This window comes from Miniopterus natalensis, chromosome 2 (assembly GCF_054644295.1).
Source record: "Miniopterus natalensis isolate mMinNat1 chromosome 2, mMinNat1.hap1, whole genome shotgun sequence".
In the NCBI taxonomy this organism is placed as follows: Eukaryota; Metazoa; Chordata; class Mammalia; order Chiroptera; family Miniopteridae; genus Miniopterus; species Miniopterus natalensis.
Window position 1 is genome coordinate 15187226 of NC_142082.1, and position 14121 is coordinate 15201346.

At 37.4% G+C, this 14121-nt stretch overlaps 1 protein-coding gene across 3 annotated transcripts in view; it reads left to right on the plus strand.

Moving 5' to 3' along the window:
• Window positions 1-14121, plus strand: part of RBPMS (RNA binding protein, mRNA processing factor) — a 148772-nt gene that overhangs the window by 63624 nt on the left and 71027 nt on the right. For all 3 annotated transcript variants that reach the window (XM_087814149.1, XM_087814148.1, XM_087814147.1), the window contains exons 2-4: window positions 4796-4873; window positions 8034-8072; window positions 9240-9302. In XM_087814149.1, the coding sequence (XP_087670275.1) occupies window positions 4796-4873; window positions 8034-8072; window positions 9240-9302 (180 nt within the window). The remainder of the gene's footprint in view (window positions 1-4795; window positions 4874-8033; window positions 8073-9239; window positions 9303-14121) is intronic.

The following is a 14121-nucleotide window of genomic DNA, read 5'->3' on the forward strand; positions in this document are numbered from 1 at the left end:
TCCTTTTGAGGTAAAAGTGAAGTTGGAGGTACATCCACAGAATCCATTAGAGCCCTTTTGGGATAGAGCTGTCAGCAGCTTCATGTCTTGAACTTCTATGAGGCATGTTGTGTCCTTGACTAAAAAATGTGTTTCCCCATGTGTCTGATAAAGTAAACATCTGTGATACTAAAGGCGTAGCGCCAGGCACGTCTGTGTCCTTAAGACACTGCTGGTAAATTAACGGCTGTCCTGGAGTATGACCTGCCACAAAGTTCATTTGGTATCTTATATTTGCTATTTTGGGGGGTAACTTTTTTCTGAGTATTTAATCATGGATTTGCATGTTTCTTAAAATTTTATCTCATTCTTTGGGTTCTAGTTGATTACTTTGTGAATGAGTTAAGCCTTTGGTTACTATGGGAGGTCATTTGCATGTTCTACTTCCTTCCTTGACTCCTGACTGTAAGCTCCCTGCAGTCAGAAAACCCGCCTTACCTTTGTGATTCCATAGCTGCAGCAAAGACAAAACCCAGAGTGCTTGGTTATTTAATGGTTCAGATGAAAAGTGTGGTGGTGAGAAGAGAAGGGAAACTAAAATATTTTCAAATATCCCCATGATTCTAAGTCCCAGTCACCTAGAATTCATACAAAAGCATGAATTACATACTCAAGAAGAGTTTCTTCTTACTCATTATGCATGACCTTTTTAAAAACTTGCTTAATGAAGTTTACAGATCTGAGGAAGTCTAGAAAGGATTCAAAGCTGATACATTCCAAGCACGTGGATTTATGTGACCTTTAGTTGTACTCCATACTTCACAATGTGTTTAAGAATTATTTCTCCTAGTCAGTATATCTGTTCTATCAGAGGAGAGAATATCCCTTCAGTGAGAAGTGACATACCCTGGCAGGTTCCTGAGAAAATGTTGAGCTTCACTAGATTCTAAGAAACTTAAGTTGTTTCCATGTGTAAATAAAATATCAGACATCTTAGTTGCCTCTAATTTGATGAACAAAACAGAGTTGCTTTGAGCCTCTTGTCTTCTGTAGGTGAGTGGCAAACATAGGCCTAACAGTATTTCCCCCTGTATAACAGTTTCCCGTTGAGACACTAAGAATCTCTTCTCTTTCTGAAATATTTACATAAGAAAAGATTTTCCCATAACCTGACAATTTTTATTATAAATGTTGGCATTATTTATAGTTTCCTCAAGAGAGCAAAGTATTTTTTAAAATTTAGACAGTTTTCAACCTTATGTAATAAGTATCTAATACCTACTTATTATAGAAAGATAGAAAAAACAGTAATTAATTAAAATCATTTATTTTACCACTCAGGGCTAAACCATATACTTGTAAATATAAGTCTATTGGTATATATATCCTACAAGGCATTTTCCCTCTCTCCAAATACATGTGTGTTGGCTGTTTGTTTTACAGAATAAAGCCAAACAATGTGTACTTTTTCCTTGAACATCATTTTTATTGGTTATATATTACATTTTATGGATGTAGATGGACCTTAATTTTTATCAGGTAATCTTGTTGATAACCCCCAGATTTCTAGTGGGTGTTGTTGCTGGCTTAGTTGACTTGCCAACTTGTAAAGCCTTCTTTAGGTCAGTACTATAAATGGTAGTTTATTTCCTAAATTAACTCCCCAAACCCTAATTGATACCTATTACATAGCTGAGCTTCCCTGCTGGACAAATGGGACTCCAGTGTTTAAAATGTAGGATCTGGCTCGGCAGGGCGTGGCTCAGCGGTTGAGCATCAACCTAGGATCCAGGAGATCGGGGTTTAATTCCCTGTCAGGGCACATGCCCGGGTTGCGGGCTGCAGCTGATCAATGACTCTCTCATCATTGATGTTTCTCTCTCCCTCTCCTTTCCTCTCTCTGAAATCAGTAAAGATATATTAAAATAAATAAATAAATAATTAAAATGTAGGATCTGCTTATATTATTTTCATGGCAAGCGCGTAATCCAGTCAGCACCTGGCATAGTGTCAGACAAATATAATGGGCACTCAACAAAATCGGAATTAATGGGAGCTGGGATTCCCTCTCTGCCCAGGTTGTCCTGGCCACAGCAGCCAACTAGAACACATGGGTGTTGACTTTCTGGACTATGGAAAGACGGTTGTGGATGGCAGGGAGGGAACACTAGATAGCATGTTTCCCTTTGGCAGTTGTCAGTAGTTCAGCCTTAGCTTTAGTGAAGAATTTTCCTTGGGCTCTGGCCATTCTGGCTCACTTGGTTGAAGTGGAACATAAACTGAAAGGTAGCAGGTTTGATACCTAAGTTTCGGGTTTTGACTCTGGTTGGGGTGTGTACAGGAGGTGGTCGATCGATGTTTCTCTCTCTGTCTCTCTGTGTCCTCCCTCCCCTCTAAAAAAAATCGATAAACATTAAAAAAAAAGAATGTTCCTTGGAAAGAGTTATCATTGTCGAAGTTGGAGGAGAAGAGGAGAAGAAAAAGATAAATTGAACAACAAACTTGACCTAATTGACACTTATAAAACAACCCACCCAATAGCAACAGAATACACATTTGTTGAAGTACACACAAAATATTTATCATGTTCTGAGCCATAAAACAAAGAATTGAAGGCAGTTTTCTAAGAAGTTAAGCATATACTTACCATATCATCCAGCTATTCCACTCCTAGGTATTTATCCCAGAAGAAAGAAAACATATGTCCATACAAAGACGTGTACAGGTTGATATGTGAATGTTCATAGCATTTTATTTGTAAAAGCCCAAAACCAATGTCTCATCAATAAGTGAATGAATAAATGAATTGAGATATATCCATACAACGGAATGCTACTCAGTAATAAAAAGAAATATGGACACATGTAAGAGTGCGAATGAATCTCAAAATAATAATGCTAAAGGGAAAGAAGCCAGACAAAAAGGGTACATACTTTATACCTCAATTTGTATAAAACTTTAGAACATACATACTGATCTGTTGTGAAAGCAGATGGTAAAGACGGTGGGAGGAAGATTAAAGGACATGGGGAAACTTGGTGATGAGTATGTTCATTATCTTGATGTTATGTTTTCACAGGTTATACATATGTCAAAATTTACTAAATTATAAACAACGTGTATAGCTTATATATCAGTTGTGTCTCAATAAAGCTAACATATGAATGAATAAGGAAAGAATAAAAGAAAGCATTCATGATACTGGGCCTGTTTATATCACCTCAGTGGTTCTTAAACTCCTATATGCAAGCAGCATGACATTTTATGGGGTACTGTGCTGGATCAATGAGATGATCTTGCTTGCTGATTTGAACTTCTTTACAACCAGAGCCAATGGAGAGTGTTAGGATTCTAGAAAGTATTCTCCCTATTTCTTATTGCCGGCTGGGGGTGGGGTGGGGTGGGGTGTGGTATCCTTCTGTATTCATACATGTTAACAATTGAGCATGGAATTTTTAAGTAGCAACATGATTTCTAATGAGCTCAATCATGTGGTAGCCTGAGCAGAAACAGAGTAAAATGGTGGTTACCAGGGGCTGGGGGGTGAGGGAAATGGGGAAGTATTCGGTACAAGGCACATACTTTCAGTTAGAAGTGGAATAAGTTTTGGGAATGTAATGCATAACATTGTGTTTATAATTAACAATACTGTATTATATACTTAAAAGATGCTGAGAGTAGATACTAAATGTTCTCACCACGAAAAAAGAAATAGTAATTATGTGACTTGAACGGAGGCTTTAGCTAATGCTGTGGTGGTAATCGTTTTGCAGTATATAAATAAAGCAAATCAACATGTACATCTTAAGCTTATACAGTGTTATATGTCAATTATCTCTCAATAAAGCTGGGGCAGGAGGACTGACAAAACCACACAAAACACACTAAAATAGGTAGAAAAAAAATGTAGTGGTGATGACAATTCAGTGGTTACTCCTCGCCTACTGATTGAAGACGAAGTTCCTGAACCAGTGACTTTTCATGTTTCCTGTAGTTTGATCCTCAGCTACCTGTTCAATTTTGCACACCCATCTCCCAGAGTACATTGTGCTATCCCATCTTTATTGCTTGGTTAGTGCTTTTCTCTGCACCATGTCATCTCACCTTTAATATCTATGTAGTACAACCCTACCTATCCTTTAAATTCCCATTCAGATGCTAACAGGTTTTCTCTGATCCTCCCAGCTGGAAGTGTGTCATCTGTGCTCTGTACTGTAGCTGACACTAAGGACATAGTTTGTACCCTAGGCGTATAGGTGCAGGTCAGTGAGGTCTGCCTTTCTGTCTTTGAACTGAGGAGATGCAGTTTGGAATTTTGGCTACTATTTAGATGTGTTTGAATTTTTCATTAAACTTTCCCATTTATTAAAATTATTATAATTATTAATGCAGATGAGGGAAGCAATAACAGGACAAGCAGCAGAAAACAAAAATTGCTTTGATTTTATTTTTGAACTACATTCTATGTTCATTTGATCAGAGCAGAGAAGTGGTAGATTTACTGCTCTCATGACATTTTTTTCCTTAAGCTAATAATTTAATTATATGAACCGCCTCTTCCCCTCACATTTTTAGAACCAGGCAGTTGCTAGTGGAGAAAGAAGTCAGCTTATTAATTTCAATCAACCAGAGGCAGCTCACTTTGAATAATCCAGGAGTTGGCTTAAGTGACATCTTAACGTTAGAGTACTCTTGTGTCTTGAAAGAACATGAATTAGGTAGGATTCATGGAATATTTGAAGTGTGGTTTTGAAATTTCAATGAGAGCTCTTCTCTGGATTCCACTCCTTTGATCACTTCTCATATTTTTTTCCAGGTCCGGACTCTCTTTGTCAGTGGTCTCCCTCTGGACATCAAACCTCGGGAGCTCTATCTGCTTTTCAGACCATTTAAGGTACCTTTTCTATCTTTCAGAAATTGTAAAAGGAAACAAAAAGAGTGTGTATAAGCTTCATGGGGTCTCTTTGGAGGAAGAAATGAAATGTTTGAAAAACTACCTTATAAAGTGATATTTCTAAAAGGTTGGTGAGCAATGGAGATTTAACAGTTCTGTTCTACTTTACAATCTCTCTTGGGAAAGATGGAGATGGCCTTTTGCCCTCCCAGTAGCTAATCTAGACAAGTCTCTTCTTGCTGATGTGGTTGTGTATCTGTCTCTTCCACATAGAGCAGCTTTGTGTCCTTCCATCAATTGAGGGTGTTCTAGGTACAAATCACCAAAAACATCAATTACTGATTATGTATTTATATTTCAAATACAATAATATAAGTCAAGCCCTATTCCTAGGAGATTATTAGTTGAAATAGTTCTGTTAGTACTATTCTTTGGAGACATAATAGGTTAAATAGGCTTTTATGAATTAGACTAGGAACCTAAAACCATTATTTGTTTTATGGGGAAAATATCCTGTTTCAAATAAAGTAAAACAAAATTTAAAGTGTTGCTTGGTGTGAGCGGACTCTTTCCTGGTGCTTAATGAAATACTTAATGCAGTGTGACTATTGAGATAAAACTACTTTAGAGATACTTAATGTATCTGGGATTGAAAACTTAACAGGAGGTCGGACTAAAGCCGAAATAACCATGCTATCAAGGCAAAACCTTGAAGATTAGCCCTTGGAGGATCAGAGAAGGCTGGGACTGGGCAAATTGTGGGCTGGAGGCCTTGGCCCTTGAGGAGCGAACCTAGAAGTCATGATTAATTCAGGGCCTGTATCTGAGCTCGTCATTGAGGACACGTCAGCCAGCGATGCCAGCTGGGACCACACGATTAGGCAATGGACCCTCTTGATTTTTGGTTAAAGATCCATCCCTGTTGAAGCACGACCCCAGCCAAGACAGGTTGAGGTACAGGATCTAGCTTTTTAGGGAGAGGGAACAGGATGTGACAGCTGAAAACAGCTGTGAGGGAAAGGAAGAGGGAGGGCAAGAGGGCAGCCAGTTAAAAGCAACAAAGATAAAACAGAGCCTAACTTATATGCCAAGAAGGCACCACACAGAGATAATTCCATTCTGACAGCCATCCCCTTAATGCAGTGATTTTCTACCTTTTTCATCTCATGGCACATGTAAATTAATTGCTAAAATTCTGTGGCACACCAAAAAATATATTTTTTTGCCAATCTGACCAAAAAAAATAGTTATAATCTTGATTCATTCACACCAGATGGCTTTTGTTGTGTTGGGTGTTGTCACTTTTTTATTTGACAACCTAAGGGAAAAGAGGTTAATGCTTCTGACTAAATAGCCAGGTATTGCATGTCTTAAAATTTCTTGCGACGCCAGTTGAAAATCACTGCCTAATGCAACATAAATGGCGACAGTGCAGAGGAAACAGAAAGCTGAGATGTGATGTTAGCTGAGAAGAAGTGGGAAAGAGAAGGTGTTGTAGGAAGAGAGTACCAACTTCATAGGATTTCCTGAGTTTCTTCTGCAGGGTTGTAATTTTTATATCCCTTTTGTTGGATGAGGACATTTTAAGCTGTTGATCTTAATGGCAAAATACTGTTGTGTTTATATGTGTGTAGAGAGAGATTCAGCTAGCAAGCCCCTTATATAAATTATCTCATTTAATTCTCATGACAATCCTTTAAAGTGGGTTGACCTCATTTATTCAAATGAGGAAAATGAAACTTCGAGCAGTTGAATAAATTTTGCTCAAGTATACACACAAAATAAATGCAGAGCAGGGTTTGAACCCAAGCAGTCTGATTCTGCCATCCCTGTCCTGAACTACTGTGTGATACTAATTCTCTTCTTGTGACTTGAGAGCACAGTATATCCCTGCCAGTGGTGGTATACTTGAGTGAAATACCCATTTGTCCTTTGCCGCTGAGGCCTTCAGGGTGTTTTAAACCTCTAGGTTTTTTCAGAGAGAGCACCTTGGAAAAGGGGGAGGCAGGGCTGTGAATCATGACCTCTTTGTCCAGAAGAGCTCAAGGCCTTGGAGGTAAAATGTTTACAGTAGTTAATTGGTCACATAGTTCTGTGCTGGGAAGATATGAGGATGAATCAATCCCAACATTCTGCCCAGAAATGCTTCCCTAAAGTCAGGGCTCTGCTACATTCCTAACAGCCCTCTTTTAATTAAAGTCCCTGAAGGTTGACCCTAGTCTGCAAATCTGTCTCTAAACTGGTACGTGTGGTGGTCAATCACGTGAAGTGGTGTCTTTCCCCGTGTCATCCATCAGTGCAAGCCACCAGCTATTGATTATTTTCAGAAATAAACACACTTTGTTGTCTCTATCCTGAAGAGCCAGGGAGGGGTGAAGGGAGGCATTGAAAGGGAGTGTTTCTATCTTCCTGGAGGATGAGCTGGAGTAAAAAGCCAACAGGGCATTTTTTGCATGTCCCAGTCAGAATACTAACATGAAAACTGGCTGTTTCAATAAATAAGCAAAAGAACTCAACAAAATTTAGCATCACTGACTACATAACCTTTCCTGGAATTTTTAAAATTCTGATTAATAAGTTCTACCTAGTGCATTCTTTTTTTAAAAATATTTATTTTTTCAGTTAGAGTTGATGTACAATATTATATTAGCTTCAGGTGTACAACCATGTTGATTAGATATTTAGATAACTTAATGAAGTGATCACCAAAATATAGTGCATTCTTAATGTTTCTTTGTTATTTTATAGCAAATACATGACCAAGTTATTACATACTCTTACCTTCCTATCTTATTAAATTTACCCCTTCCCTCTCCTAGTTCTATAAAACAAAGAGATCTGCTGTACACAGATACACCAATTTTTCTACCATTGCATGATTTCATGGGAAAAAAGGGAAAAGAAACATAAAAAGTGCATGAATTTCAGGGGCTTGATTTTTTTATTTTTTTAGGCCCCAAGTCTGCAAACATAGGCATAGATTCACGTGGGTGTGTGCACGTGTGCCTGTGTGTATAATGTGCTTTCCTGGTTAATTTAAGAGGCATTTGTGTAAAGGATAAAGGATTTATCTTTACTTGAGAAGATGCCATTTATAATTGCTTTCCTCCCAGTACTCTTTCTTTTTGTGTGTCTAAATTCAGTTCTTTTTTATTTTCAGGGCTATGAGGGTTCTCTTATAAAGCTCACATCTAAGCAGGTAAGAATTTTAAACTTGCATATAAATGATCACTTCTACAATAAGATTGAATTGACTTTCTTCAGGAATGTTGCTAGGGCTCAACATTCTTTATTCCCATTAGGATTTTATTTTGAGGTTGTTGTAGTTCTAAAAATTAGGGTGAGGTTGGTTAGGAATTAGCACAGGAAAATGGTTTGTAATTCCATAGTCTCCAGCCAGGATGTCTGGGACTAGCCCCAAGGAAGGCAAATGTCTTACATACATCCAGCATAGTTTTATTGGGGTTTATCTGTATATTCAAAAGTAATTATTATCCAACTTCACTTTTATTCCCAATTTTTTCCTGTTGTCTTTTTTAATAAGGTTAAACAGGCAGACTTTCACAATCGGTATGAGTGTCTGGTGGTGAAGAATCATGTTCTCTCTCAAACCCCGAATGGAGGTGGTAACCATTGACCCTGGTGGTTCCTACAAGCTTCTTGAAAATTCCAGCTGTATGCTTTTTCCCTCTAATGCTGAACACTCAGCATGCTCACCTCCCAATCACTTTTCAACACTCAATGTTGTATTCTCTGGTTCATCAGGAATAAGCTGTGTTGCAAGTATCCTTTTGGACTGAAAGATATTGAGTCCAAAGGGATTATGACCCCTTTCTCTTTAGTTGGAACAGTATGGTTTATACAACTAATTAATCACAGGACTTTTTAATGGCATCCCTTGGGGTTTGCAATGGAAATGTTCATTTTGTAACTTTGATTATGCAGTGAGAGTACAGGATTTTAATGAGTGTGTCATTGTAGTCATTATATTGACTGTACCAGAAGGTTCTCTTTCTACTTTAAAAGATAAAGAAACTAAGGTACATTGAATTCAATTTAGAAAAGTAGAGTCTCTAGGCCCAAGTTTTCCTCTCTTACCTTGTTCACTGCTGCTCACTTCCCAATCCCTTCTAGATTATTTTTATGATCCTCTAAATCCCCTTGAAGAACCACCCTCACAATCCCTTTGATTCATATTAGAAATTCTGCTAAACCACTGAGTCATGATTCTCCTGGACTGGCTTTCTTATTCCTACACTAATGCCTGTGGTCATTTCTTATTCTTAGCTCTTCAGTTTGACATCACCCTTGACCCAGAAAAGTAGATACCTCCTGATTTTTTTCCTTCATATTTTTCTTTCTGCAGCCCGTAGGTTTTGTCAGTTTTGACAGTCGCTCAGAAGCAGAAGCTGCAAAGAATGCTTTGAATGTAAGTACTCCTTTAATCACGGGGGTGTTCCTTAGGAGGTGGTGGGAAGTAGCGGAACCTTAAATGGAAGGAATATGACTTCTCAATCTAACAGGAAAGGGTTCATCAAGTTAATGAGCCCTCTAAAGAGATTTTTCCTAGAATTGTGGTCAGATGTACAGAGTATCCAGTAACACTTTGCTCTTCTAGCTTTTGCTACAGTGCTCAAAATACCTGATACTGTGAGTCTTATTTTAATTCAGCCCAGTCGTGTCCCATGGTGGTGTACAGCTTAGTTTGGCCATCGTACTCTCAAGGCTAAACCTACGCCAAGAATAGATCAAAATCTTGGCTTTTCCTATTTCATGAGGTTTTATTTTAGGTATGTGGCTTTTTGTTTTTTAAACAGGTCATTGTCATTATCCTAACTGATTAAAAGCTTGCATATATGGCTTTCTGGAAAAACATTGTGCATTGTGATAAAATAAGTGAGAGTAAGCTGTAATTAAATAGATATAGCTGTATTTGGTTTGTAGGCATCTTGTCTGACATATGTTATGAAGCTTTTACCAGTTTTATTTTAGTAAATATTTTTCCCCTTTGGTATGTTGAAAATCAAAACAACTTAAGGGAACCAAGCCTAGAGAAGGTGGAAGGAAGCCAATTTAATTTAGTCCAGATGCTGAGAGCTGATCCTCAGGTGAGGAGTCTCAGTGAAGAGCCTGGCTCCATCCTTCTCCAGGCTGTTGGCCTAAGCAGCTGTGGATGAGGGTTGATTAATGCAGCCAAAAGTGTTTAGGGTGCTTCTTGAAAGGAAAGTGACCACACAACTGATTGCAATCTGGGCGTCATGGTGTGAGCTTCTGTGAACTAGTCACAGGCCTTTTCGTTGCTTTGGTACCTGTAGATTCTCCTGCCAGTTGCTCCTCTAAGCTCCTGGATGCTAAGATAGACCATGCTGAGGAGGGGCTATAGAAAAGACCCAATATCCTGATGACTTGGTGGCCCAGTAGAAAGAGATCGACATAATGGTATCATTGTGACACAAGCTTGAGAGGTTTTTGGGCTTTGAAAAAAAATGTATACATTCCCAGAAGAAATAACTTGCTTATTATTGTTGTTTTTTTGGTGGCAACATACAGGAACGTCTTAGGAATCCAAGATTTCCACAGAGCTCAGAATTTTTCCGGATTTGGATAAATGACCTTCTGGTCAGAATAACTTCTTACTTACTCTGTTCCTCTCTCGCAGAAGCAAAGTATATAGTTGAATATTTAGACATAAAAATGATTTCCTGATTTTTGCATTGCATACAACCAGAATTTTCTCAAAAAAAAAATTTAAACTAAAAAAGTATCCACAATTTCTGTTTAAGCAGTGTTTTCTTTCATTCTAACCAGGTGACATCTTTCTAAACTCAGAAATACTCTGGTTCCTTTGAAGCTATGTTAGATGAAGTTTTCACCAGGTCTTTTCATTGTTTTTATAAAGGAAGTAACAGCAGTTGAAACTTGTTCACAGAATGTACTCTGCATTACCTTACTTTATCTTTGCTGTGCATGTAAAGATGTCACTGACTTTCTGTCTGAAGAACAGTAGGCTCTTATAGTTAGTTACCTCTCTCCTCTGATGAACGCAATATTCGCTTACGAGCTAGGTTATTAAATGGTCAGTCATAAGCTGTGATTTCTTGCCTTACTAAAGCAAAGTATAGCAATATAATTTCAAATTTTCTTGGTGCCTGCGGGTTATATCATTACAAATATCAGGTATTAAGCTATGCTACAACATAATTATAGAGGTGTTTAAGCCCATCCCTGTGCCATATGGCCCCAGATCACTGGGCTTTCTTGTCCTGAGGTCTGGTTTTAGGTTCTTCTTGTGCTCTGCTCTTCCTTTTTCACTGTCAGCAAGCCTTCCTTTAGCAGCATCCTCTCTCTTAATCATTAATTGTTTGTTGCTCATGTATTAATTATTTGAGAAGCCCTCCAAGTAAAGCAGATTTAATTCTGTCCTATTCTGTGGATTTAAGAGTAACTGTTAATATTTACCTGAGGAGTATTGAACCTGAGCTTTCTTCTCCTCAGAGGCTGACTTGTGAGTATAAGGGCATTTATTGAGCTCCTAGTTGATCTCTTTCTCAGTGTTTTTAACTTTTATGCATACAGTATCAGAGGTCTTTGTACCTTAGAAATCATCCTGTTGTTATAGTTGGGGGAACTGAGATCTAGAGACAATGGCTGCTAGAAGTAGAAGTAGGCCTCTTGCATCTTAATCCTGGTGACAGTGACAGACTGTTTAATTCATGCTGTCCAGGACAAATGGCCATGGTCAAGCTTGGTGTGTGGCTGTGGAGCAAGACGACCACTTCTCTCTGCAGGGAGATTGGGCTATTTTAGGATAATATACTTTATCATGAAGCTGACATATCTTCTCTATGGCCCAATATATTATGCTTTTATTTAGGGTCATCTTTTCTAATTAGTGAATTAAAAACATATGATGCTCATATTATGAAATCTCATATTATGAAATTTTCTCCTTGTATCATTTGTCTAGGCAGTTCTCTTAAAAGATTTTTCTCACATTTCTTTGGGGAAAGTTTCATTTTGTAATGTTTTGTTTGATTCTACTACTGAGAAACTTAAACCTCAATTCAGTAAGTCCCTCTATATGAAATAGTTCATAGTGTTATGAACCACTTCTCCATGCTGGGAGCTTCTCTTCTTGTTGTTATTTCTGTCTTGATTATTCTCTGGTTCAGTTATTAGTATTAATATTCTTTTCCCATAATTGATTGTTAAATCCATTTATTTTCTTCCATTTTTGGATTATGCTTCAGTCAATTTGATAATTTTATGGAAAAGCTCAGATTGAATTGAGTGGTAACATTGAACTTTTATCGGGATGAATCCTATCTTCTAAATTAAATACAGTATATCTTGTTTTTATGGCAAAAACTCCCACATTAAGCTAAAAATAACCCAAACCCAGACTTCCCTTCAGGTTATCTGTGTTCCCATTAATCCCCATGATTAGAAACCCCATTCATTTTTTAAACTGGCAGCAAAGTATCTGACCTATTCGTCACCCTCCAGACACATTTGTAATTTCTGTACAGGCAGTTTTCCATTTTCCATGCTAATGGAAAGGGGAGCTGATAGCCTAAAGTATCTAATTATTTTTAGGATTTGTTTATAATTTGGGGATGTAAATCAAATACAGTATACTGAGAGTTAACCTGGTGAGTAAAAATTTGATTTGTGGAAATTTTAAGAAGAAACGCAGGAAGCAGGGCAGAAGTGAGATTAAGCCATCTCTGGCTCTTCCTTCCAATTGTGAAGGCTCCAATATTGCTGTTGCTGCCTAGCTGAAATCATGTCTTAATAATAAGAATGATTAGTAGTTAGCACTTCAGATCAAGAGGCTCCTCCTGCTCCTTGCTTTGTGTACAGTTCCGTAAAAGGCATTGTCTTATGCCGGTGCCTGGGAATCGCTCATCTGAAGTACTTTAAAAGATTGTGTGTGGACTCTTGAGTATACATGTAAATTTGTTTGCTATCTCTCCTCTTCTAATTTTAAGTAGTTGTTATGGAGGGTAGGTTTTATATTAGGACTAGAGAAGTCTGATATTATCAAACTATGTATTGCAAATTGCCTTAAGTAAACATTGCTTAGGCTAGCAATAATTTGCTTTACTCTCAAACTAGACTCATTGATCTAAGTGCAATTTTTTAACCTTTTCCATCTCATGGCACATATAAACTAATTACTGAAATTCTGCAGCACACCAAAAAATATATTTTTTTGCCAATTTGACCAAAAAAGGTTTAATTTTGATTCATTCACGCTGGATGGCTATTGTGTTGGCTGTTGTCATTTTTATATTTGACAAACTGAAGGAAAAGAGGTCAGTGCCCCTGATCTAAAAATCAGGAATTGCATGTTTTAAAAATTCTTGCGGCACACCAGTGTGCCACAGGACACCAGTGGAAAATCCCTGATCTGAGTGATTTCTAATTGTCGTTGCACTCACATACTACATAATTTGCCCTTCTTTAATTTTTTTTACATTTTTCACTTAAAGTTGACATTCAATATTATATTAGTTTTAGGTGTACAGCATAGTAGTTAGATATTTATATAATTTATGAAGTGATCCCCTGATAAGTCTAATACCCACCTGACACTATACATAGTTATTACAATATATAGTTTGCCCATTTAAAGTGTACAATTCAGATTTTTTTGGTATGCTATATTATTTTTAGTTGTGAGGAAACATAACAAAATTTACCATTCTAATGGTTTTTACGTTTACAATTCATTGACATTAATTACATTTGCCATGTTGTACAACCATCACCACTATCTATTTACAAAACTTTTTCATCACCCCAAACAGAAACTCTGTAACCATTATGTAATACATCTCCATTTTTCCTTCCCTCTGGCCCCTGGTAACCATTTAATCTATTTTCTGTCTTTGTTAATTTGCCTCTTAAAGATACTGAAATATTTGTCCTTTTGTATCTGGCTTCTTTCACTTAGCATAATGTTTTCAAGATTCATCCATGTTGTAGAATGTATCAAGACGTCATTCCTTTTTTGGCTCAGTAATATTTCATTGTATGGACATATACCACATTTGGTTTACCCATTCATCTGTTTTGATGAACATCAGAGGTGGTTTCCTCCTGCTGGCTATTGTGAGTAATGTGTCAGTGAACATTGGTGTACAAGTAGCTGTTTCACTAGGGACAATTCCTTTGGGTATATACTTATGGGGATGCTGAGTCATATGGTAATTGTATTTTTAACTTTTTAGGATCCTTCAAAT